The 26,936-nt window shown below is 43.1% G+C and overlaps 1 protein-coding gene across 5 annotated transcripts in view; it reads left to right on the top strand.

Annotated features, from left to right (window-relative positions):
- LOC118365069 (tau-tubulin kinase 1-like) overlaps positions 1–26,936 on the top strand; it is a 54,301-nt gene that overhangs the window by 18,701 nt on the left and 8,664 nt on the right. For 4 of the 5 annotated variants that reach the window (XM_035746986.2, XM_035746983.2, XM_035746985.2 and 1 more), the window contains 8 exons: positions 4,274–4,339; positions 4,616–4,708; positions 5,125–5,250; positions 5,641–5,795; positions 10,460–10,676; positions 11,034–11,215; positions 11,570–11,904; positions 12,274–12,437. In XM_035746986.2, the coding sequence (XP_035602879.1) occupies positions 4,274–4,339; positions 4,616–4,708; positions 5,125–5,250; positions 5,641–5,795; positions 10,460–10,676; positions 11,034–11,215; positions 11,570–11,904; positions 12,274–12,437 (1,338 nt within the window). Of the gene's footprint in view, positions 1–2,708; positions 2,774–4,273; positions 4,340–4,615; positions 4,709–5,124; positions 5,251–5,640; positions 5,796–10,459; positions 10,677–11,033; positions 11,216–11,569; positions 11,905–12,273; positions 12,438–26,936 lie in introns of those variants that run through there. The other variant, XM_035746988.2, reaches the window with a different exon arrangement.

Raw genomic sequence — 26,936 nt, 5'->3', positions numbered from 1 at the left:
GTTAGTTAAGGTCTTGTAAGTAAGCATTTCACTGTAAGGTGTACACAATACAACACCTTGTATTCGGCGCATGTGACAAATCAAATTTGATTTGATTTATTGACTGCATTTTCAATCTCTCCACTTCTTCCCCTCTTTGATCTTCTTCTTCTTCTCCTCCACTTCCATCCTGTCATTTCCTCTTCTCCCTATCCTTTTATCTCCCTTAATCTCTTCTAGCACTTTCACCTCCTCTCCTTTCTTCTCCCTCTCATCAATTGCTTATGCATTTGTCCTTCTCTCCCCTGGACTATTCTCCCCCTTTATCTCTCTCCTTTTCCTCCCTCCCTCCTTTCCTCTTCTCCCCTCCCCTCATTTTAAATAGACTCTCTCAAGTATCTTCTCTCCTTTCCCCGCTTGCCTCTTATTCATTTATCTCATCCACTCCATTTCTCTTTCAGCTCCTCTCCCTTTCCATCCACTCTTTCCATTGCTCTCCCCTTCTTTTGCCTCCCATCTCTTAGGCACCACTCTCCCCCTTCCCTCCACTCTCCTACTCTCCTCCATCTCTCTATTTCTCTCCTCTCATCTCTTTGACTCAGTCACTATCTGCTCTCCTCTATTTCTCTCTACATCTCCCCCCTCTCCTCTCATATCTCTGGCCCGAACACTCTGTGTCCTCATGCAGCAGCCCCCCTCTCTCTGCATTCAGAGCTCTGTGAGTGCAGCAGTGTGAGATTTAATTTGCTTTTGCATGCATCAGTAGGCTATGGCATCGCCTCTCGCTTCCCTTCTCCTTTTTCCCTTCTCTTGCTCTCTGATTTTTTGCCCTTCTAGCCAGTACAGCTGAGTCAGCTTCAGTTCATTGATTCGTGATGAATGTGAGGTTCTGTCTCCCTCTCTCTCTATCGTTATCCCTCCTTTTTTCTCTCCCTTTTGCTTCTCCGTCTTTCTGTCTACCTCTCTCCCTGCCTGTTTGTCTCCATCTCATTTTATTTAACTCCTCCTGCTTCCATGTCTCTCTCGTTCTTTACCCCTTCTTCCCTCCCTCTCTCTCCCTCCTCCTCATTCCCTCTCCCTCTCTCATTCCATCTCCCCTCCCTCTCTTCATCTCCCTCTTCCCCCAGTCCCTGACCATTAGCAGTGTATGCCTCTCCCCTACCCCTAGGCAGCCAGGTCTCCAGGGAAGCAAGTGTCAGGGGCCTCCCCTGTCCAAATGTCCTTCACCTTGCCACTATGTCAGCCCCTTAGCCATTAGCCACAAAGCATTTTTGTTAGCATGTAGCTGTTAGCCCCCAGCCATTAGCCAAAAAGCATATTTGTTAGCACTCAGCCGTTGGCATTCAGTGCTTGTGCAGTGAAAGACCTATCAGCTGCTAAACACTAGTGTTCTCTCCGCAATGAAGAAGGATCCTCCCACACTTTCCCTCCCTGATAACTGAATAAATCATTGTGGGTAATAAATAGCAGAGCTATTTTTCCTCTCGTGGCACGCATCAGGCGTTTTATAAGAAATCTTGTTTTCCATGACTTCTTCTGAGAAGTGGAAAATATTATTTATGTAGAGATTTTGGCATGCATGTTAAATGTTGATGGGTTTTGTAAACTCTTGGGACATTTTCATATTCATATATTGACATATTGGGGTTCTCAAGTGGCGCAGCAGTCTAAGGCACTGCATCTCAATGCAAGAGGTGTCACTACAGTCCCTGGTTCGAATCCAGGATGTATCATATCCGGCCGTGATTGGGAGTCCCATAGGGCGGCGCACAATTGGCCCAGCGTTGTCCGGGTTTGGCCCGGGGTAGGCCGTCATTGTAAATAAGAATATGTTCTTAACTGACTTGCCCAGTTAAAAAAAGGCTACATTTAAAATGCTGCTGGAAAAAAATGCTTTCAAAGTTAGCTTTATCTTGAGGCATCTGTCAAATTACATATCAGCTGCCAAAATGTATGGCTTTAACACACTTATATTTGATTGAAGGTGGTTTACTATTTTTGAGTATGTAATGCTGCAGGATTAGGCAACTTTTCGGGGAGTTTTATGTATAATCAGATGAAGTCTATTTCTAGACTAAAACACATTCACTAGTGCGTCTTCGTTCAAGACTAGGCCTAATCTGTGTCTGGGAAACAGCCCCAATACGTATTACGTCTATCATGTTCTGGGGCTTTTAACTTGTAATAATCTGTTATTACAGATTATTTAACGCCATTATATAGGTATTATTAAGGCTGTTTCATGCACATTATTTCCCTTGGATAGGATGCCACTCAATCCACTTTCAGACCTACAGTAGGTGAAAAGATGGGATTTGAAACTTGAAAACAGCCAGTTGAAAAAAAGTAAGATCCCCACTCACTAGCAGTTCCCACAAATCAAACTGACATATTTTCTGAATGTGTGATGTTGTAAGCCAGAATGTGGTTGTTACAGGAAGTTGAAACACGTTTACAAAAATGTTAATATTTCAGACAGAATTGTGGCCATTGATGGTGAGCAAGGACATTGCTTATTATCAACTCGTTAAGTATATAGTTATCTCTATTACATACAAGCCAATAGAAAATGTTTGACAAGTTACTATGTGTAATTGTCACTTTTTGTGATGTGATGTGTGCCTATTTCTGTTACATTTCCTTGCATTTATTAATTCCTTTTGTTTCAGTGCTTGCCTTTGTTTTGTGTTTTACAGTTCCTTTGGATATTTGATTTTGAAGTGCATGCTCCAACCCGTTTCTCCATCAGATCCTTGCTCCGCCGTGGCTGTCATGTGCATGATGACAGAGTGACGTGAGTGTGGTCACCAAGCTTTCTGTTCTCCTCATAGCAGAGGGGTCACACTAAGGACACCCACCTTCGACCTTTCTGTTATACTTATATCAATAGCTAATCAAGTGATGGTATTTCTATTGCTAGGACCCCCTTATTGTTGCTTGCACCTATTTTATATAGCAACAGCTATAAGTGGATCTATCTACATAGCAGTAATATTAGAGCCACATTCGGATGTGAGATATTTGTACATTATTGCTCACTCTCTAACTTACACTTAGATATTCTGTTTCTTTTAGGTTTTAGCAATGTGTCAGAGCAGGGTCCTAATTCTGATGCATACGCAGTTGAAAGCAACAAACTTGAAAGCAACAGAATATCTAAGTGTAAGTTAGAGCAATGTGGAAGTTTCTCCTGTTTCTAACAGGACTGACATACAGGCAGCCTCTCTCTGTAATAACCAGATAAGAGTGTCCCAAATAGTACTATTTGGGATGCAGCTTCAGTGTCTACCTCTGAGGGCTCAGTACTCAGTGTTTCGAGAAATGACCGTGGAACTCGACCGTGAGCGTTCAGTCTGCTCCCCTCGGAGCTAAGGTCATGTCACCAGCAAACCGCGAGGGTAATGTGAGAACGAACAGCGTGTTCTGCGCCACTGATACTGCCATCCCAAGCCAAACACAAGAGATTGAGTTACTCAACTAGAGAGGCGCAATTCTATTTTCAGATTGTCAGTATAGGAAATGAATCGACATTTAGGAAACAATTCTAAGGAGTTATTGAAATATTTCAATTCAAGTTCATTGAATATTAATTATTGATATTGACTCGATTCAAATGGAATTTAGCTCAACTACGTTATAATACCATTATGGTTTTACCCAAGTCGCTTACTGAGCCGAACACACAGATATGCATTCATGAGCTTTTAGTAGGATTAGTGTACAGATTAAAGGTGTGACCCCCTCACTTATGTTTCTGTCTACTTTATTATTTAGCTTTTATTTTTACAATTTAGATTCACTGTGTTTACATTAAGCATTCATAACTCCTCTACGGCACTAAATGCTGGCAACAAAAGCATTGATATTACCTATATTTGACTTCGGCATCTTATGGCGCATGTCAGATCGAATAGTCAAGGTCAAATGTAGCATTTTCAACGTTCGATGGCGTGCTTTTGGGTCTTAAGATGGTTTGTATTGCATGTATCCTCTATGTAGCTGTTGTGTCATGTTTATTTGGCGCTAACGGATGTGGGATGAATGCTAGTGCAGTGTAAATGTAAATCGTTATCAGTCATTTATTTTATTCCATTTGTTGTCCTTATTATTTACTTCACATTTAAGTAAACATTTAGATAGGAATAGTTTGTTTCTTAAAACCACCAGATTTTGGAGAGTGAACAGTAGGGATAAACCTAGAAGGAAGATGTGTTAGAATTTTCCTTTTCTAAGACGTTGTTGAATATGCATCTTGATATTCGTCTGTCACTAATACTGTTTTATTTCCTTTCAGCCGAGAACTGTTGCAGGTTTTCGAGGAACTGTCCGATATGCCTCAGTCAACGCACATAAAAACAAAGTAAACAATGTTCATGTTGTCGAAATGTATATGCTGGAAAATGTATTCTGCCAATTTTGCTCTTTTGAAATAAACGTAGAACTTGTTAATTATGTTGTTGTACTGTCAATTGGTGGCGGGTAACCATATAATAAGGAATTACAATACATAACCCCTCCAGTTATTTAATAGGATCTCTATGGGGGCAACCTTAGGTTTGGCACTATTAAGCACTAATTGAAACAATATAGCGTGGATATCATTCATAATCTTTACTTGTATTTTTTCTCTCCCCAGGAAATGGGCCGCCATGATGACCTATGGTCTTTATTTTACATGTTGGTGGAATTTGCAGTTGGACAGCTACCATGGCGAAAAATCAAGGACAAGGTAGAGTCCCTTCACTCGTCCACGACAGACCCACTGTATTTCTAGCGAATCGTTAAAGTCAAATAATCAAATAATACGCAAGCTGAACAAAACACAAGCCTTTCTGGATCTTCTTATCTTTCAACTCTTAACAATGTTATTAACAATTAAACATTTCATTTAGTAGGTATTTATTTTGTAATATGAGTTGCGCCTCGAAATCAGATTCGATTCTTTGTATGAAATTGTGCAAACTCCAAATATCACAGTGTGTGTTGGCTCCGTTGAAGTTGCATGATCTTTCGGACACTTGTGCCACATGGTGCAATGGGCAAATGGAGGGGGAAGGGGAAAGAACTGGTTTGTTCAGCTACTGAATGACAATTAAATAAAGTCAAACAAATATATCATGTTTTATTCTGGGGTTTTTTGCGCAGGAGCAAGTTGGGCAGATTAAAGAGCGATATGACCATAGGATGTTGCTGAAACACATGCCGTCAGAGTTTCATATCTTCCTCGACCATGTATTGGGCCTGGACTACTACACCAAGCCGGATTATCAGGTACCTTTCGCAGTATAGAGAATAAGGAAAGTACTTTGAAAGTGTTTTGAAATGCTCCAACAAACGTCTCTTTTTTTTTGACTGGCCACCATCTCACTATTCCCGGGGACTTTTTTGTATGCTCACACAAACTGATATATTGACTTCATCAATGCTTCCTAGTTCTCCCTATGCTATTTCCAATAAGAAAATTGCATCTAAAATGACACCCTATTTCTTATATACTGCACCAATATAAAGGAAGTAGGGTGCTGTTTGGACACAACCAGAGTCTAATTTGAAGTTGTTTTCTATTTGGCCGGCTGCTGTTCTGGTCAAGGGAAAGGGTCTATTTAAAGATTAGGGTGTCATTTGGGATGTAGCCAAAGTCAAATTTCCTTTATTTCCCAGCTGCTGATGTCGGTGTTTGACAACAGCATGAAGGAGCGCATCATCACGGAAAATGAGCCGTTTGATTGGGAGAAAGGAGGGACAGACTCCACACAGTCAACAAGCGCCTCCACCCAACCACAGCACAACACACGGCCCACCGTCGCCATGGTGGGGTAAGGACCCTGATATATTTACCATTAGAATTAAAAGGAAAGTCCACAATTTTACACTGCAGGGCAACTTTCTGCTTGCAATTCATTTAACACTGGAACCGCTGGGCCTCGAGGAACCCCCTTCAGGCTAATGAGCAGTGATTCTGACTGCAACAGTGTGATTCATACGTTTCATATATGCTATCACAAAAATTAGTATTTGGTTGTGTTATGAAGGTAACATTTGAGTAATAAAAAAAACAATTTCAAATAACACAATTGCATTTTCATTTGTTTATGTTGCTGTAGGCTATATGTAAAAAATACAAGTCTTCAATCAGTTTTATTTGTGGAGTGCCTTTGTGTTGGAACACGGTAACAGCTTCTTTGTAATGATCGTTGTCCTCCTCGGATGAGGAATAGGAAGGATAACACCAAAACGTAGCGTGGTAAGTGTCCATGTTAATTTTAACAAATAAACTGAACACTGCAATAACCAAAAAACAACAAAGAGAGAGAGTGATCTAAACAAAACAGTTCTGTAAGGTGAAGACACAAAACAGAAAACAACTACCCACAAACACAGGTGGGAACAGGCTACCTAAGTATGGTTCTCAATCAGAGACAACGATAGACAACTGCCTCTGATTGGGAACCATACCAGGCCAAACACAGAAATACAAAACATAAAACAAAAACATAGAATGCCCACCCCAACTCACGCCCTGACCAAACCAAAAATAGAGACATAAAAAAGGAACTAAGGTCAGGACGTGACATTCTTTTAATAATGATTAAATAAATAAAAAATATTCCAACCACCAAGGCGCATGGTTAGCACCAACTGTACTTGATAAATGGTGAAAATCTGCACAAAAGTAATAATGTCTGTGACGGTTTTCATATGGTGAAGGAGAGTCGGACCAAAATGCAGCGTGTAGATTGCGATCCATGTTTAATCAAACAAACGTAACACGAATCAATACAAAAACACTACAAAACAATAAATGAAACGAAAACCGAAAACAGCCTATACTTGTGTCAACTAACACAGCACAAGGACATAAAGACACTCAGGACAATCACGCACAACACAACCAAAGAATATGGCTGCCTAAATATGGTTCCCAATCAGAGACAACGATAAACACCTGCCTCTGATTGAGAACCACTTCAGACAGCCATAGACTTACCTAGAACACCCCACTAAGCTACAATCCCACTACATACACACCACATACAAAAACCCATGTCACAACCTGGCCTGAACAAATAAATGAAGATAAACACAAAATACTTCGACCAGGGCGTGACAGAACCCCCCCCTAAGGTGCGGACTCCCGAACGCACCTCAAAACAATAGGGAGGGTCCGGGTGGGCGTCTGTCCATGGTGGCGGCTCCGGCGCGGGACGTGGACTCCACTCAATCAATGTTCCAGTCCCCTCTCCTCGCGTCCCTGAATAGTCCACCCTCGCCGCCGACCATGGCCTAGTAGTCCTCACCCAGAACCCCACTCGACTGAGGAGCAGATCGAGACTGAGGGGCAGCTCGGGACTGAGGCAGCTCGGGACTGAGGGGAAGCTCGGGACTGAGGGGAAGCTCAGGAGTGAAAGGAAGCTCAGGAGTGAAAGGAAGCTCAGGAGTGAAAGGAAGCTCAGGAGTGAAAGGAAGCTCAGGAGTGAAAGGAAGCTCAGGAGTGAAAGGAAGCTCAGGAGTGAGAGGAAGCTCAGGAGTGAGAGGAAGCTCAGGCAGGTTGATGAATCTACCAGATCCTGGCTGACTGGCAGATCCTGGCTGACTGGTGGATCCAGGCTGACTGGCGGATCCTGGCCGACTGGCGGATCCTGGCCCACTGGCACTTCTGGCGGATCCTGGCTGACTGGCACTTCTGGCGGATCCTGGCAGACTGGCGGATCCTTGCAGACTGGCTGCTCTTTGTAGACTGACAGCTCTTTGCAGACTGGCAGCTCTGGCTGCTTCATGCAGACTGACAGCTCTGGCTGCTTCATGCAGACTGGCAGCTCCTTGCAGACTGGCAGCTCCTTGCAGACTGGCAGCTCTGGCTGCTCCATGCAGGCTGACAGCTCCTTGCAGACTGGCAGCTCCTTGCAGACTGGCAGCTCCTTGCAGACTGGCAGCTCCTTGCAGACTGACAGCTCTGGCTGCTTCATGCAGACTGACAGCTCTGGCTGCTCCATGCAGACTGACAGCTCTGGCTGCTCCATGCAGACTGACAGCTCTGGCTGCTCCATGCAGACTGACAGCTCTGGCTGCTCCATGCAGACTGACAGCTCTGGCTGCTCCATGCAGACTGACAGCTCTGGCTGCTCCATGCAGGCTGGCAGCACCTTGCAGACTGGCAGCTCATTGCAGACTGGCAGCTCCTTGCAGACTGACAGCTCTGGCTGCTCCATGCAGGCTGGCAGCACCTTGCAGACTGGCAGCTCCTTGCAGACTGGCAGCTCCTTGCAGACTGACATCTCTGGCTGCTTCATGCAGACTGACATCTCTGGCTGCTTCATGCAGACTGACATCTCTGGCTGCTCCATGCAGACTGACAGCTCTGACTGCTCCATGCAGGCTGGCAGCTCTGGCTGCTCCATGCAGGCTGGCAGCACCTTGCAGACTGGCAGCTCCTTGCAGACTGGCAGCTCCTTGCAGACTGACAGCTCTGGCTGCTTCATGCAGACTGACAGCTCTGACTGCTCCATGCAGGCTGACAGCTCTGGCTGCGCTGAACAGACAGGAGACTCCAGCAGCGCTGTAGAGGAAGAAGGCTCTAGATGCACTGAACAGACAGGAGACTCCAGCAGCGCTGTAGAGGAGGAAGGCTCTAGATGCGCTGAACAGACAGGAGACTCCAGCAGCGCTGTAGAGGAGGAAGGCTCTGATAGCACTGAACAGACAGGAGACTCCAGCAGCGCTGTAGAGGAGGAAGGCTCTAGATGCGCTGAACAGACAGGAGACTCCAGCAGCGCTGTAGAGGAGGAAGGCTCTGATAGCGCTGAACAGGCGGGAGGCTCCGGCAGCGCAGGAGAGGCGAGGCGCACTGTAGGCCTGATGCGTGGTGCTGGTGGTACTGGGCCGAGGACACGCACAGGAAGCCTGGTGCAGGGAGCTGCTACCGGAGGGCTGGTGTGTGGAGGTGGCACAGGATGGGCTAGACCGTGAAGGCGTACTGGAGATCTTGAGAGCAGTGTTGGCACAGGACGTGCAAGGTTAGGGATGTGCACAGGAGGCCTGATGCGTGAGGCTGGCACCAACTTCACCAGCCGACTAACACGCACCTCAGGACGAGTATGGAGCGCTGACCCATGTACCATCAAATCCCTGACACGTTCCGTCGGGCGAATTCCATGCAAAAAGCACCAACACAGCAACTCCCTCAATGGGGAAAACCATTAAAAAAATGAGATGCCCTCCTGAAACTGGTTATAACTCCAGTTCGGTTTGTGATATTAACGTTCTACCTACGGTTATATAGACTTAGGAAAAGTCAAGGACGGTCGGGGGCATGGCTTTAAAAATGGCAGAGTAATAAAAAAAATTATATGACTGCTTTAGTGGTTCTAGTGTTAACAGGGACAGTAACCATTAATCAACATTTCAGTGTTCACATCAATGTAAATGTGCCAGCTGAAATGGCCTCCCTTGAGGCGTGCTCGCATGTGAAGAGCCAATAGAGGCATTCATGGCAGATTCACATTTTGTAGTTGTTGACTTTTGTAAGCAGAACGTTTCCCCGTTGTGTATGATGATGTCATATTTCTGCATCTTCCTTTATCTTAGAGTCTTTTCCACCAGTTGGCTGTCTTTGATACTTGCCATTTACAGTATCAAATCACAGTGCAATGGCACAATACATTAGATCCTGAAAGTGCCACAACATGATAGTGCAGTCACAGTGCTCTATTTTTGATCTGTCTTTTATACATCTTTCATGGGAGCTATTGTTTGACTCAGTCACCCAAATATATTATTATTGAAGATTCTCTCTCTCTCTGATGACTGTCTGGTTTGAAGCTCTTCACTGTTCAGGCTGCCTAGACACGCACACACTACACACAGCTGCATGACTTCCCTGCGAACACGACATCCTTATCTCTGGAGACATCGTTAGTGTTTTGGTCGTCATCACACATGAGGTTCTATCCTAAATGGCACCCTGTTCCCTATGTAGTGCACTTTGACGTCATATTGCACTATGTGGGGAATAGGGTGCCATTTAGGAGGCATCCTGAGCCTCCCAGTGCAAATGAGAAAGAACAGGTTTTGTGTCCATCAGTATTGCTGTCACACCTCGAGGCTACTGCCACACTGCTCTTCCAAACCCTTTGAAATGCATGATATTGAATTCTAAACTAGGCTGTAAAAGGACTTTGAAATACAAGTTTACAATCAATGTTTCACTGAATAAATAGATGTTTACTGAACTTTGAGGGCTGCCTGTACAAAGTGCATTAATTAAGTGCATGCATAATTCAGGAAATAAAAAAATAAAAAACATTTTGGAATTGAGTAGGGCTGGAACAAAAACCTGCATTCCCAGTGGACATATATTCACATATAGGTGTTATACATGTGTTTATAATATACATTGTGTACATCCTTGGGCCGCCGCTGATCTTAATCAACTGATTTAACCTGAACCCATCCCGCAACTCCCATCCATCTTCTCCCACAGAGCCCTAAACACCCCGGTGCCCAGAGACCTCCAGAGAGAGAACACGGAGAACGTGCTCCAGGACGAGCACCTCAGCGACCAGGAGAACGCCCCTCCGGCCCTGCCTCCCAGTGGGAGCCGCCAGGGGGACGAGGGCGGTGGCCAGACGCCCGCAAAGGGCGAGGGATGGGAGGACACAGACTTCAACCGCAACAAACTCAGGATCAGCCTGGGCAAGGTGAGTAAGGGGGAGGGATGAGGGGAAGGAGAACACAACATTTTACTGTATGGCATCTATGTAGATGTTGTTCTAGCGTAGCTTATACTGTTTGTTGATAACAGTATTTTTAGCATTTTTTATTAATGAAAAATATGGGCTCGATTGATGGTTGGCTGGGTAGAGGATGATAGACTGACATACAGATGCATAGACTGAGATTAACATCCAGACAGAAAATGTGTACACTAGACAGACGAAGGCCTACCCTTTAAACTCCTAGCAGTGGTAATGGACACATTTTAGAATTAATTACTGTTTAACATACACCATCGTGACCTCCCGTCTCTTCACCTCCTCTCCCCTCTGTGTCTGCAGGGGGCCCAGGAGGGGGATGAACCCAGCAGAGGGGCCTGTCCCATGTCGCTGTGCCGGGCAGGAGGGGCCCCAGAGTCCCCCAGTGGCCAGGTGCGCTCCCTCCGGTACCGCCGCATCAACAGCCCAGAGTCAGACCGCATGTCGGCTGCTGATGGGAGGGCCGTCGACGGCTATGGCCAAAGGTGACCACTACAAACCAGCTCTAGTATTAGCTACAGACCTGTACTAGCTTTTAGTATAGTAGTATTTAAGTATAGTAGTTAACCAGGAAGTGCATTATGCTAAAATACATTTAGTATTGTACCTAGCTACATTAGTCTCTTAGGCGTTCCAGGAAAGTCCTTTGGGTTAGGGTCTGTGTAACTGCTATAAGCCTATCTATTATAGCCCTCCACTTTAATACTTAATTCAATACTTAATGTGTGTGTTCTTTTGGTCTTTTGTTGCATCTGTTTGTGCGTGCTTGTGTGTTTATGTGCACTTCTACGTCCTCGTGCTTGTACCTGTGTGTATGTGTACATATCTGTGTGCCACAGTATCAGGTCCCGCATGGACATCCTGGGCTCGCCCTCGCGCCACATGTACTCGTCCCAACCAGCCATGATGCTGTCTGTGGACGACGGCCTGCAGCGCGGGCGGCACGGCGAGGGCTCGGTGGCGTCCGTGGACCAGGAAGCCCACAGCAATGCCTTTATCAGATCGGTGCCGCTAGCCGAGGAGGAAGACTTTGATAGCAAGGAGTGGGTGATCATTGACAAGGAGACGGAGCTGAGGGACTTCCAGCCCACCACGTCGGGCACCACCGATGAGGAGCCTGAGGAGCTGAGGCCCCTGGAGGAGGGAGAGGAGAGGAGGAAGCTGCGGGGAGGAGGTGGGCCTGAAGGTTTTATGTACATTCAATAATGTGAAATTTCAGTCAGTTCAATTTTGTTCTATTCAGTTCTGTTGTAATTCAGTTCTGTTCTATTCCGTACAAGTTGTGTTGACGATGATGCTCATCTCTCCTCTGACAATAAAATATTATTTAACGTTTGACTTAATCCGGCAAACACTTTTCACGCTACTGAGCCGAACCAAAGTATTTGTACTGAGCTGACCTGGTTATGCATCCATCACATTTGCTGGAACCGTGCTGAAAAGGACAATGTGAAAATTAAATATTTAACCCATCACAGTTTGGTTCCGGTTGGCATGATAGTGTGAAAAGGGTACTAGATTCCTAACCAATCCTTTGTTTTAGGGGCGGAGATGGTGGTGCGGCCCAAGACGACCCACACAACCAACAGCAGCCGGGGCATGCTCACGCTCACCGAGGAGGAAGCCTCCAGACGAAGTGGGGGAAGCCCCGCCATGTCGCCCTGTCATTCACTCCCGTCAGGCCGTCCTGTCGGACCCCAAAGACCGGTAAGAGATCGGGCCAACCTTATCGGTGGAGGGAGGCTTCTCTCCTTGCATGTTCACGGTAGTCGGCTCAGAGCTGGGTCGCCTGCTGCACAGTGCGGTTAATCTTTAGATGATATGGATGAGACCCACCTTAGCGGTGGGTGTTGTTGATCTATCCAGATTATGTAAAGATGAGCTGTTCGGTGCCCCCTCTGGTCGGGATGTCCATTAACATGCAGTGCTAAACCTGGGGGTAGGGTTAAGCCAAGGGTTGCAAAATTCCGATAATTTAACCCAAATGACCTGTTTTTCCAGAAAACTCAGTTGGAAGATTCACGGATTTCCGTCTTATTTCCTTATAATTCAAGTAATCTTTCTAGAAAACCTGGGAATTTTGCAATCCTACAATTTTGCAAGCCAGTGGGAAGTGAATACCTTGGCGGGGGGCGACCATTATTCCTGCAGCCATTTTAGTGTCATTCACAGACATATCCTGCCAGTGTAATGAGAGGAAACGTGCCTTTTTCTGTGTCAGCAAGCACAAATTCTTCCTTTCCATCAGTTTGGTTTTGCCCATGACTTTTGGTTTTAACCATTGTTTTGTAATGCTATGGTATGAATGGGAGACGTGGCTTTGCTAACTGCATATTCCAGCATCAGATAAGATATAGCATTACATATAATAATTATTGAACAGTTTATGCTTTTTGGGTGAGATGGTGGCATGAGTAGGGTTGTTTTTGATAGGTGCTTTCCCCCAAATGTATTTCTACAATATTTTCTCAATAGTTTTCTCAATGACTCCACGAGCATTTTCTTATTGTACGGTTCCGGCAAATGCCAGATGGGCTGGTCCATGCCCCAGGAAGATTCCTGGTCCCAGTACGTCCCAGTATTCGGGTTGACATTTGTTAGGGTTGCACTGCACTTGATGCCCTCGTTATGACACACTGATGAAACAATATATATGCATACATGATGACACTTTGTCATTCTGATGAGAATAATGTAACAAACATCCAGATAACCGTAGCAAAAGGTTTTTGTAACAGAAATATAATCTTTGGACATGTTCAGGTGGTGCCACCAAGTTTCAAAACGTTTTCTTCATATCGAACATGTTCTTGACGTCAGTGTTATAAATTCCTGACATGAAAACCTTTGGTTGAAAATGTTAAATTAAAACATTTAAACCGTGGGTCTTCCCATCAGGCTAGGGAAACATATCCCACCGCTGCCACCAAATGTGATTAAGCTGACTGTTACCTCATACATAAAAAGATGCACAAAGAAAATATGGGGAATGTTCAAGTCTTTTAGGTGAATTATAAATTCAGCAATTTCTTGGAGAACAATTGAAGTTGACAAAATTATTATTTTTATTGTTAGCTTCCATTAGGGTTTCAGTTATTCAGGGGTCTTCTAGGTGAGAATGTAATGCAATCATACTATTTTTCCCAACAACGATCTGTATTGTATTTCATTTTTGTCACGTTACACTTTCAACTCTGAAATACTGCTTTGTACACAAATGTGTCAAGAAACAGGCATTTAAGTATGAACCAAAGACACATCCATGAGCATTTCAAAGAGATTCATAAATGCTTTGTTTTCCAACGCTCAATCACTGGTTGGCATATGGCACAGGTGTCAAACGTACGGCCCAGAGCTCGGATCCTGCCTGCGAGGAGGTCCAATCCGGCCCACGGGTGGTTTGATTCTTTTTTTGAAACAAGATAAATGTTTGTTTTTTTTGGTGGTGGGGAACAAACTCTATATACTTTAAAATGACTAAAACCAAATCGAAACTGTGTAGAAATTATAATGGACCTACATACATAACTGTTCTTGACTGTGGCCAGCTCACTAATAATCACAGAATTTGAAAGCTAGACAATCAGGGAGCATCAAAAACTCCCAAAATGATGGATAGACTGTTTTGAGTTTGACATCCCTGGTTGAATGAAGGTCATGATGAGTTGATTATTGGAAACAGGTGTTAGTGCTGGGTTGGGGAAAAAACCTGCACATCCAGTATCTCCCTAGAGTTGGAGAACCCTGATTTGCATAAACTGTGCATGCTGAAAAGAGTCATACATTGCTTACTATGTGCTACTGTGTATGTCTAATGGGAAGCCCATACACATGGTGTGAGTACAGTAACACTGGTTCTTTATTTTTATTCCCCTGCGCCCAACACTAGACAGTGCTCAAAACAACCCTGTGCTCAAAACAACCTAACTCAGAGCAGAGTATGAATACTATACAAAGAAAAGTATATGGACACCCCCTGAAATTAGTGGATTCGGCTATATAAGCCTGACCAGTGTATAAAATCAAACACACAGCCATGCAATCTCCATAGAAACATTGGCAGTAGAACGGCCTTACTGAAGAGCTCAGTGGCTTTCAACGTGGCACTGTCATGGGATGCCACCTTTGCAACAAGTCAGTTTGGCAAATATTTGACCTGCTAGAGCTGCCCCGGTCAACTGTAAGTGCTGTTATTGTGAAGTGGAAACATCTAGGAGCAAGAAAGGCTCAGCTGCGAAGTAGAAGGCCACACAAGCTCACAGAACGGGGCCACCCAGTGCTGAGGCGTGCAGCGCGTATAAATCATCTGTCCTTGGTTGCAACACTCACTACTGAGTTCCAAACTGCCTCTGGAAGCAATGTCAGCACAAGATCTGTTTGTCGGGAGCTTCATGAAATGGGTGGCTGAGCAGCCGCACACAAGCCTAAGATCACCATGCTCAATGCCACGCATCGCCTGGAGTGGTGTGAAGCTCGCCGCCATTGGACTCTGGAGCAGTGGAAATGCGTTCTCTGGAGTGACAAATCACACTTCATCAAATTGTGTTTCACATACACATGGTTAGCAGATGTTAATGCGAGTGTAGCGAAATGCTTGTGCTTCTAGTTCCAACAGTGCAGTAATATCTAACAAGTAATCTAACAATTCCCTAACAACTACCTAATACACACAAATCTAAAGGGGTGAATGAGAATATGTACATGTCAGTCTATGGATGAGCGATGGCCGAGCGGCATAGGCAAGTTGCAATAGATGGTATAAAATACAGTATATACATGTGATATGAGTAATGTAAGATATGTAATAATGATTAAAGTGGCATTATTTAGTGCATTGTATAAAGTGACTAGTAATCCATTTATTAAAGTGGCCAGTGATTGGATCTCAATGTATGCAGCAGCCTCTCTGAGTTAGTGATTGCTGTTTAACAGTCTGATGGCCTTGAGATAGAAGCTGTTTTTCAGTCTCTCGGTCCCAGCTTTGATGCACCTGTACTGACCTCGCCTTCTGGATGGAAGCGGTGTGAACACGCTCGGGTGGTTGATGTCCTCGATGATCTTTTTTGGCCTTCCTATGACCATCTGGCAGTCCGACGGATGAATCTGGGTTTGGTGGATGCCAGGAGCACGCTACCTGCCGTAAAGCAGAGTGCCAAATGTGAAGGTTGGTGGAGGAGTAATGGTCTGGAGCTGTTTTTCCTGGTTCGGGCTAGTTCCCTTAATTTCAGTGAAGGGAAATCTTAACGCTAAAGTATATAATGACTTTCTAGACAATTCTGTGCTTCCAACTTTGTGGCAACAGTTGGGGGGAAGGCCCTTTCCTGTTTTAGCATGACAATACCCCTATGCACAAAGCAAGGTCCATACAGAAATGGTTTGTTGAGATCGTTGTGGAATAATTTGACTGCACAGAGCCCTGACCTCAACCCCATCAAACACCTTTGGGATGAATTGGAACGAGCCAGGCCTAATCGCCCAACATCAGTGCCCAAACTCACTAATGCTCTAGTGGCTGAATGGAAACAAGTCCCTGCAGCAATATTCCAACATCTAGTGGAAAGCTTTCCCAGAAAGAGTGGAGGCTGTTACAGCAGCACCAAATCCATATTTATGCCCATGATTTTGGAATGAGATGTTCGACGAACAGGTCTATTTATCTATGAGGTTAGGGTGAGCAATAACTTCCAGATCATTTGAAAGGTTTGAATGGAAAACGGGATACAGCTCTATATGAATGAAACAATGGCCCTCACTGATAAAGGACAACAGACAAAAAAAGAACAAAACTAACAAGAATGTCAGTCAGTAGTCACTGAGATGTGGTTTTAAATCCAGTTAGTTCAGATTGATTAATTAAAACAATAGTGCAGTTGGGTCATTCCACAAACTGAGTCCATGTTGTGCCCCTTTGATATTTCAAATAGATATTGTGCACCAATATTGGATTTTAAAAGCCTATAATATTAAAAATGACCCATCCCCTAGGGCCGATATTCCCATCAAAATCCGTCTGTTTACCCAACCCCCCCAAACCAACCAAGGCTTAGACTTTAAATACATTCATTTGATTTTTATATGAATGAAGTTTTGCCTAAAGTGCCTAAATGTGTACATGTTCCTCTGTGCACTCTGTGACATCTCAGAAGAGTTTAACCCACTTAACTGCAACATTTCATAAAGCCCTAGTTATTTTGTTGCTTTGACAGTCATTTCTGAAGATTCATATTTATTTTGTGATTAATTTTAAGTAGAAAAAAAACTGTTCCTCACTTTAAGGTCCACCCTGTTACAGGAACTGAACTCTGTTTTTTAATATGATTTAAACTATTTTTAAAATATATTTTTCTTAAAGGTCCAATGCAGCCATTTTCATCTCAATATGAACTCATTTCTGGGTAAATGAAGTACCTTACTGTGATTGTTTTCCATTAAGAAGGCCAAAAAGGAACCAAAATAGCTCCTTAGCTATATTGAAATTTCTCAAGCAAGAATTTAGTTAGAACTGTCTGCTAGTGGTTTGAGAGAGGGACCTAATTTGAAGGAGCCTAATTGAACTTGAAAACTAGCTGTTATTGGCAGAGAGTAGGGCAAACTCTCTTTATTGGACTATTAACTTGTACCACCTGGTGATGTCACCAGTTGGTTCAAAAATCCCACCCAGCCAAACAAGCTGAAATTTCAGGCAGTCTTTTCAAACAGCTTTTACACTTAAAGTGCATTATCATAATTTTCACATAATTATTACAAACTTAGAGTGTGGAAATATTTATAAAACACAGGAAAATCTAGTTTTGGACTGCACTGGCCCCTTTAAGAACATTTAATATATATAGTCAAATCATAGTGTAAGGCAGGTGAGCTGGTTCTACCCTTTTTGGCCATGTTTTGTAGTGGAGAACTGAGTGCGTTGAACATAACACGTCAACCATGTTACCCATAGGTGGACAGGCTAGAAATGTTTTAACAATAAAAAAATGTTTGAAGCTTGCACTCAATTGCCCCTCCCTGTTGCACACAACAAGCTTCCGTTCCCCCTATCACAAGGGGTTTTATGGCTGATTTAATCCTGTTACTTTATTTGGCACTTAATAGGCACTTACTATAGTCCTCTTTTTTACTAAGTTGAACATGTGCTCGTCATGACAGAATGTTACAATGAGGTGAAATAAAACTTTCACCAAATTTCACTACCCAAAAGGGACTCATTTCATGTAACGACCCAGTTATCACTCATTGGCTCGATTGAGTGTAATTTAAATGGAGTTAATGCACTTTGGAAGAAGGACTTTTGAAATATTTTATTTTCATTTTGGAGATACTTCATTTTGGAGCAAATCCTTGTTCTTTGAAAACCAAAATCAAATTTGTTTTTATTATTTTTATTGAACAAAATACACACGCTCAAACTATTTTGTATACAAATCCAAAACTTCACACAACATGCTTTTGTAAGGTTTCCTTTTGTTGAGATCTGGTTGAAGCGAAGTCAGATAATCAGATTACAAGCAGGTAAAGGCATCTTTGTCATGACGACATCAACAACCCTGGGAAAAATGCAGACTATATAGGTTGTTGTTGAACCAACATTAGATTACAACCAGGTGCAAAAAGTCATGTAATCCTTCCTTTATATTTTCAACCGATTATATCCATTGCAATCTCTTCAATTTGAATAAAAATACATAAACTAGCTCAGATCATATTAAACCTGATTTAAAGCTCATTTCCTGCAATTCTACACATTTTGCCAGGGGGCAGACAGAAACATTTGCAGTTTTATAGCAAATTTCATGCTATTCTATACATTTTGCCATGAGGCTGAGAGAACATTTCCGGGGTCCACAACCTACGTGTTCCATAGTTTTTGGGGGGAGGACACCCTGGAGGTTAGGGCCCCAGGGCATGTGCCCTGCATACTCGTTCAGTAATCCAGCCATGGGAAAGGCACCATAATTTGGTTGTCACCTGGTCAGATGATTTCAACTATTTAAAGACGTTAATCAGAACACAACCTGAGCTCAACCAGTTTTTCCCACTGGCTTAGATTACAATTTAATATTGTTGACCTTGTTGCCCTGCCTAAAAACATTTTGAACAAAAAAATCTTACAGATTATTTTTTGAATACACATTTACCCAGCATCCATGTACCACTAGGGTCCGTTAGCACTGCATCAATTATAAACCAGTCCGGAAGGTCTCTTGTGTTATGTAGGTCTGCGTACCATTTGATCAAGTTTATATTTTATGTCTATTTAACCTTTTTGTACGTTTTTGGTAAGTGTCTTTTTCTGACGGTTACAGTATGTCCATGAAATATGTTAAAGAACGTTTTGCTCGGGTGTATGGTAAGAATAAAAACCAGAATACACAAGGACCCTTCAAAATCACAAGGCCAGTTCACCCATTCCCTGTGCCAGTTGTATTTCCTTGTCATGGATTACCGGAAAAGAAAACAAAAATGTTGATTTTACTTACCTCACCAATCACGTTTTACCAGCCTTATTTGTGATTTCACTGCAAGTGCCTAGTACGGCAGGCCTCGCTATCGCAAACATGATCAAGGACCCTCGTTTTATTTGCCCTGCGACCTCTTCCTTGACATAACTGATGCATTTGCTCAACCTATCACTTAAAAGTACAGTATGTCAAGTTGCACTCACCCAGAGGAGAAAAAGCGAGGGTGCCATGGGAACAACAAGCGAAGAAATAAAGTGGTGTTTTGGGGTAAGCACAGTTTAGGATAGTCCTTCCTTCTGTTGTTTTTTTCTTAATTAGTTTCTGTTCCGAACTCCTCCTTTTTTTGTTGAGCCATATTTATCCCCTTTCCTTCGTTGTGTGTTTGTTTCGTGTGCTTGATGAGACCATCTATATTTTGTGTTATTCATTTTGCATTTTCCAATGGTGATTTTTTTTTTTTTTGTGACTTTTAGTCAAATTGAGTGTAATGAAATTTGATCGTGTCCAGGCATTTTCCCAGGTTCAATGTGTTTACATACTAGAAGAACATGCGCAGTACTTGTGCGTGTTTTTAATGCCATTGTTGGGGAATGCGTGCTCTGTGCCTCAATTATGAGACAGACGGAAACCTACTCTCATTTGCTTCCAATCTGGCAATCTACTTAACTGTTTTGTAGAATATTGTCTTCTATCATTTTAACATACTGTAACGCCTCTGCTGTAATGGCAACCATAAAGTCTTCCTCTCCCTGTTTCTCTCTGGACTACATCCGAGAGCCCTTACAGCATGCACACAGGGAAGGGGAGATGTATGACAAGATATGTTCCAATACTCCATATGGATCCCTTTTCTTGTCTCCTTCTTTTACCCTCTTATCAGCTGACCTGAAAGGTACTGGATAGTTGAACTCCCAAGCCTATAACTCTCAACTATCTAATCCTTTTAGAATACTGGTGAGGAAGGGTAAGAAGACAAGGAAATGAAGCCGTTTCATGAGTTGGAACGTGAACCAATTACTGGTCTATAGTCTGTTAGCATGACCTTGTTGTCCCTCCCCCTTCCATCCTAATGCCCCTCCTTCTGTTTTCTGATTGGTCTCTTCTGCAGCTGGAGGATGACAGGCACCACCCGAGGCCCAATCAGCTGCGGAGGCTGGCCTCCTACGTCTTCTCATCATCCACGCTGGAGACGGAGCAGTACCCGCACCCCGGAGGGTCCTTCATCCAGCGGAGCCGCTCAGCCGAGAGCAGCCCCGCTCACATGAACTCTTCCACACACCGGCGCCATGCTCCCCTGCAGAGCCCTGGCAGCCCACGGAGCAGGCACTCGGTCCTGAACGTGTCGCGCACGCAAATCCAGCAATTGCTTGCCAAGCTCATGAATAAGAACACAAGCTGAGGGGGGGGGGGGCACTCTGCATGCCAAAATGCATTAGCGTATACTCGTTTTCACCCATTATGTACATACACAGGGACATACTCGCAGTTTGAAACCCAAAGAGCCCTATTTTGACGGGTTGGTTAGAACACAAACACATGCACGCTTGCACACACATTATTAACTAAAACACTGTTCAAACAACTCACTTTAATTTAACTAACTTTTAAAAAGTGAATAGGAAGAGATGAAAAGTGCTGATGGCAAAATATTTTTCACTTAATAAACTCAAAGTCTGCTCCTTGCAAAGTCTGCAATTTGAGTAAAAAGTGATGGAAGTGTAAACTTGAGGTTTCCCCTTTCCCTCTTCATCATTTAATGGTACTGTGCGGAGGAGGAGTCACAAAACGGAGACTGTTAAGAGACTGTTCAACATTCATTGCATTCTTTTTCCATTCATGCTGCAGGCTTGTGGGATTGTCGTCGAATGCAGGTCATGTCGGCAATGCGTAGCTAAAGGAATTCAGTAACACTTTCGGTAACACTTTGCTTAAAGGGGCAATCTGTAGATCAAATCAAATTTATAAAGCCCTTCTTACATCAGCTGATATCCCAAAGTGCTGTACAGAAACCCAACCTAAAACCACAAACAGCAAGCAATGCAGGTGTAGAAGCACGTGGCTAGGAAAACTCCCTAGAAAGGCCAGAACCTAGGAAGAAACCTAGAGAGGAACCAGGCTACGATGGGCGGCCAGTCCTCTTCTGATCAAACAATAACAAGGCGGACACCCCACCACTGTTTTGGTAAACAGCTGAGGGATGGGAATGAAGAACTATTCTTGAATTCCTAGACAGAGCTATAGATGCAAGGAATGAAGATCCATGATATCAAACTTGTAGTTTTAGCTTTGGATGCTGTTTAACAATTACGTTGTTTACAAACAATGGAGTAAACCAAGCGTATATTTTGGCTTCTGATGGGGTACGACAGTTGAACTGAGCAATTATAAGTTATATTCTTTAAGATTCAATGGGTATATATTAAAATGGATGTACCTATCGCAGTTTGCCCGTGCAGCTATAATGCATTATGATGAGGTTATAATGCAATGTAAAGTCATTATAAAGGCTCATACATGCTTATAACTAGTAATAAAGCGTTATACCTGCAAGCTACAAGTTAAGAGTTACCACACTTACCTTAAATAATATTTCATCGTAAGACCTATGTGCACTGTCATGATAATGACATATAGATGTCATAAGCAGTTACTGCCTCTAATGATAGCTGATTTTAAGCAGTCACAACAGAAACTGTGAGTTAGGTACATACTAGCCCAGCTACTTTATCAACGGTGCCGTAACAATGTAGAGTCATAAGTTGTCCTTGTTTATCCCAAGGCGTCAGTTATGTCATGCTCCTGACACCGTTACGAGGGTCTTGTGACAAAGCATTAGAGTTAAATTATTCCCCAGAGAAGGCATGTAAATGCACTATAAGTGCTCTGCAGTCTACACACTGATCTTGTGTAGCTTGTTCCCAGATCTGTTTGTGGAGTCTTGCCAACACTTATGATCATTGTCACGTCCGGGCAAGACAGCACAAACAGATGTGGGACTAGGCTAGTTCTTATGGAGTGTAAACAGAAATATTTCCGCTTCTGTATGTTTATCGCACAGGGCGCTTTTCTGTATGTCTTATCTTGCTTTTGGTGTACTTTATAGAGGTGTTTTTTTGTCTGTTGGTTGCTGGCATATCCATGCTTTCTATGTGTTGAAATGCTGGAGCAATGGGTTAGGCAGGCTTTTGAAAGGTGAGGATATTAGGTGTGGGGTTTTGCAATAGGAAAACTCCCTTTCTCTAATATTCAGTGTCATGTTTTTACGACAAGTGTTATCGTGATTGACTTCAATGTACTGTATAGATGTACAATCTTAATTTGATCACTCTTTTGTTGCTGAGAATTTAAACTTGTTATGTATTTGAGTTTTTAAAAAGGCTTGTTGCTACAGTAACATGATTTGAACGTTATGATGCAAGAAATGGTGAAAACTCCTTTCATATAACTGTTCTTAATTCAGTTACGTGACATAGCATTTATTAACATGTGCTACAATACATGACAAACTGCTCGTCGAACATCTCATTCCAAAATCATGTGCATTAATATGGAGTTGGTCCCCCCTTTGGTGCTATAACAGCCTCCACTGTTCTGGGAAGGCTTTCCACAAGATGTTGGAACATTGCTGCGGGGACTTGCTTCCATTCAGCCGCAAGAGGCGGGGCGGCATGGTGGCCTAGTGGTTAGAGTGTTGGACTAGTAACCGGAAGGTTGCAAGTTCAAACCCCCAAGCTGACAAGGTACAAATCTGTCGTTCTGCCCCTGAACAGGCAGTTAACCCACTGTTCCTAGGCCGTCATTGAAAATAAGAATTTGTTATTAACTGACTTGCCTAGTTAAATAAAGGTAAAATAAATAAAAATGTAAAGTGAGGTCAGGCACTGATGTTGGGCGATTAGGCCTGGCTCGCAGTCGGCTTTCCAATTCATCCCAAAGGTGATGGGTTTGAGGTCAGGACTCTGTGCAGACCAGTCAAGTTCTTCCACAACGATCCCGACAAAACATTTCTGTAGGGACCTCGCTTTGTGCACAGGGGCATTGTTACGTTGAAACAGGAAATGGCCTTCCCCTAACTGTTGAAAGCACAGAATCGTATAGAATGTCATTGAATGTTGTAGCGTTAAGATATCCCTTCACTGGAACTAAGGGGTCTCGCCCGAACCATGAAAAACAGACCCAGGCCATTATTCCTCCTCCACCAAACTGGCATCCTGGCATCCGCCAAACCCAGATTCGTCCGTTGGACTGCCAGATGGTGAAGTGTGATTCATCACTCCACACGTTTCCACTGCTCCAGAGTCTAATGGTGGCGAGCTTTACACCACTCCAGCTGATGCTTGGCATTGTGCATGGTGATCTTAGGCTTGTGTGCAGCTGCTCGGCCATGGAAACCCATTTCATGAAGCTCCCGATGAACAGGTCTTGTGCTGACGTTGTTTCCAGCTTCAGATCACCCTCGTAGTTATTTCACAGTTGTCTGAAGTTTGTTTGGTCATAATGTGAAATCACGTCACCGTCTGGAATCGGTAGCAAAGCTGCTATGTGTGAATGTTGATGGAGGAAAACTTGCACGTATAAAGTAATACCCAGAGAGACGGTGGTTTTCCCGCTTGAGATAGAAGTTGTCTCTAACCACAGATCTAGGATAAGATCACCCAACACTGAATCCTATCCTTAACCATAAGGAGGGTAGACCCTGGACCAGTGGTTAGGGTGGACTTCTGCTAAACTAGAGGAGCTGTGATGTCAGGCAGGTATTATGCAAACAGCTGTGTTTTATGAAATGAAATCTGGTTCCAAAGTTGTTCAGGCACTTACAGTTTAAGCTCCATAGAATGGCATCTCTGCCATTGCATTGGCTCAGCTCTTCAACTGTATCATTGTTATAGATAGATAATGCCAGGGTTTGGATTGCACTGGAGGGCTTTGTGTTATCTATCTTCTTGCAGAATAGCATAAACCATTCATTCGAATGACATCACCATTCATTAAAGTAGCCAAAGTTAGCCAAAAATGCCATTGGAATTCTGTGGGTTTTGGTGTGCATATTTGCAGTGAAGTGAGCTACATACTGTATATCAGGATCGACTGTTGTATGTGACAGTATATTTGTGTAGATAAGTCATCAACATAGCACTTCTTTCTACATTGTCCGTTGAGTACTGTACCTCACTGTTGCACTTTATAAAGGACTTAACAGGAGAACATGGTCACGATTGGGCCCAGGTAGAAAATATTAATGCAAAAGATGAGAAACGCAATAAATAAGATATGCTAAGGGTGCTTGGGGAAAAAAATGTTACGCCATTTTGGAGAAACAAGGTTAAGAGGAAAGGAGACCAGGGAGAGTATTGGTTATTTCCACACTCATTTTATGCCACTTTCTCTCCAACGGAAAAACCAATGAGGTAACAGACCCTTAAGTGGGTAGCAGTTCTAATGTAAAGGGAATGCATTGTAGATGTAGCCAAGTGACAAAATGTACAGTATAGAAATGAATTGTATAGAATTACACCTCAGACCCGTGACATCACAGGCTTCACACTGCACTGTATGCTGATTTTGCTACACAGCAAGTTTTTTTGGACGTCTTTTCAACATTTAATGAATGTTTTATGCTGATATTTTACTGATGTCTTCTTGTAATAACCGTGTATCTCTTGGCTTTGTGTTCCCTGTTTTGCTGAAACAATTGTGAAGAGGAACGACACTACTGTGTTTCTGAAATGGCATAACCACATGCAGCCTTCTTATTTGGTCTTCTCAATGAGTAGGATCTTGTGTTTCTTTTATGATTGCTTTTGTGAATGCGCTAAAAGGGCTACGCTTACAAAATATGCACCACTTTTACTTTTGCCAAGCTTAGCATTTAAGACATTTTGCATTTTACTTAACAGCACTAAAAAGCAAACAAGCATCCCTCTCTGAATGTCGCCTCTGTCTCTGATTAGAAAAGATAACTGTTCCATCAGTTAATTTCCCGCTGCTTTGGTTCGACGATTTTCTGCAAATCATGCTAGTCGTTTTGTGTGTAGCACCACGCAGCGAGCACTACTCAGTGAATGTACTGAGAGTGGATTAGCTGCTCACTCCAAACTTAATTTTGCACATATGCAAATTGTTCCTTGACATTATTGGCACTGCTATTAAAAAACATATTGTTTTTTAACTTTTTTGTCCGTTCTCGGTAAAACAAATCCCGCCATAATACGCTCAATCAAAACAGGATGTCAAACAATTGTCACTGAACTCTAAAAATAACGCAGGCAATTGACTTGCAGAGAAATTGTATTGTACAAGACTGTTTTCATATTTCTAACCCTATTTTCATGATAAGATCAAACTCTGGCTATGAATGTATAGTAGGGTTGTTCTATTAAATGAGTGCCTTTTGCGTCCCTTTATGTTTTTCCCTTGTCCCACCCGGCTCTGGCGACTCCTTGTGGTGATTTCGGTCGCCAGCTAGACTGTTTCCTCCAACAAATTGGTGTGGCTGGCTTCCGGGTTAAGAAAGCAGTGTGTCAAGAAGCAATACGGCATGGCAGGGTCATGTTTCGGAGGACTCATGGCTCTCGACCTTCGCCTCTCCCAAGTCCGTAGGGGAGTTGCAGCAATGGGACAAAACTGTAACTACCAATTCGATATCACGAAATTGGGGGTAAAAGTACAAAATAAAATAAAACAAGTATAATAATTGTGCACTAATATTGAATTCTAAAAGCCTGTTATATTCAATGAAGTACCCTTTAATATAGACCACATGGACAATTCAATAAGTCTGTTTTATAATATGAATAAAGACGTTCTGAAGTGCCAGCATTTTGAAAGCTCCTTCAAATTCTTCAGAATTTAGGAAGATTTTAACCAACTTAACCCCAAAAAAATCCCAAGTCTACACCATCATTGTAAAGCTATAAGTTATGTTGATTTCTGAAAGATTATTATATATTTAATGTGATCAGTGGTTTATGTGCCTCTGTCCCTCATTTTAAGGTCAACCCTGTTAACTAAACTCTCGTTTGATATGGTGAAACTATTCATTTGGTGAAATCAGGTTATGTTATACTACTCAAAGGGCACCCAATTGGTGGAACAACCCAGTATTTTTTTCTGTGAGTTATGTACAGTACATTACCACTGGTAACGGGATAGTCCCAGTCGGTATTAGACTGGGACCCGTGGGTTACCTAGGTTACCCCATTGGCTCACAGCAAAAACGTGAGCCTTTTCAAACACACTTTTCTTGTCTGCTTGTTTTAGTCAATTACAAAACTACATTTAAGAAAAGTACAATATGTCTAAAGATTACTTTTCAACATTGCCTACTTAAAAACAGAATATTGTAGGGCTTCCCTCATGCCCCTTTTCATGACGGTGCTAGCGGCCGTGTGAGTGAGTGCTAGCTAGCTACCGACCGCGACATTAAGCAAGCCAACACAGACTATACAGCTACAAGTAGTGAATGGAGTTACAAGCAGACTATATTTAACAAGTTAACTGTCTTACCTGTGAGGAAATGTTTTCGATACACATAGCTATGTGTAGCATACTTGGACACCGGCTCCCCACATTTCCCACTCTCCCACACCAAATAGCCTGAAGCCACAGGGCTCTTCTCGCAGGCTCTATCTCCCAACGTGGGAGCAATGCAAACCATAAATTGGGATTTCTTTTACCTGTTTACATGTACATTGAACAACACAGCAGCTTTTCGGCATGTTTTGTTATTTCTGTATAACTAAAAATC

The sequence above is a fragment of the Oncorhynchus keta genome, chromosome 32 (assembly GCF_023373465.1).
Source record: "Oncorhynchus keta strain PuntledgeMale-10-30-2019 chromosome 32, Oket_V2, whole genome shotgun sequence".
Taxonomy (NCBI): Eukaryota; Metazoa; Chordata; class Actinopteri; order Salmoniformes; family Salmonidae; genus Oncorhynchus; species Oncorhynchus keta.
Note: the sequence above shows the minus strand (reverse complement) of the source record. Positions and strands in the feature narration are given on the sequence as shown.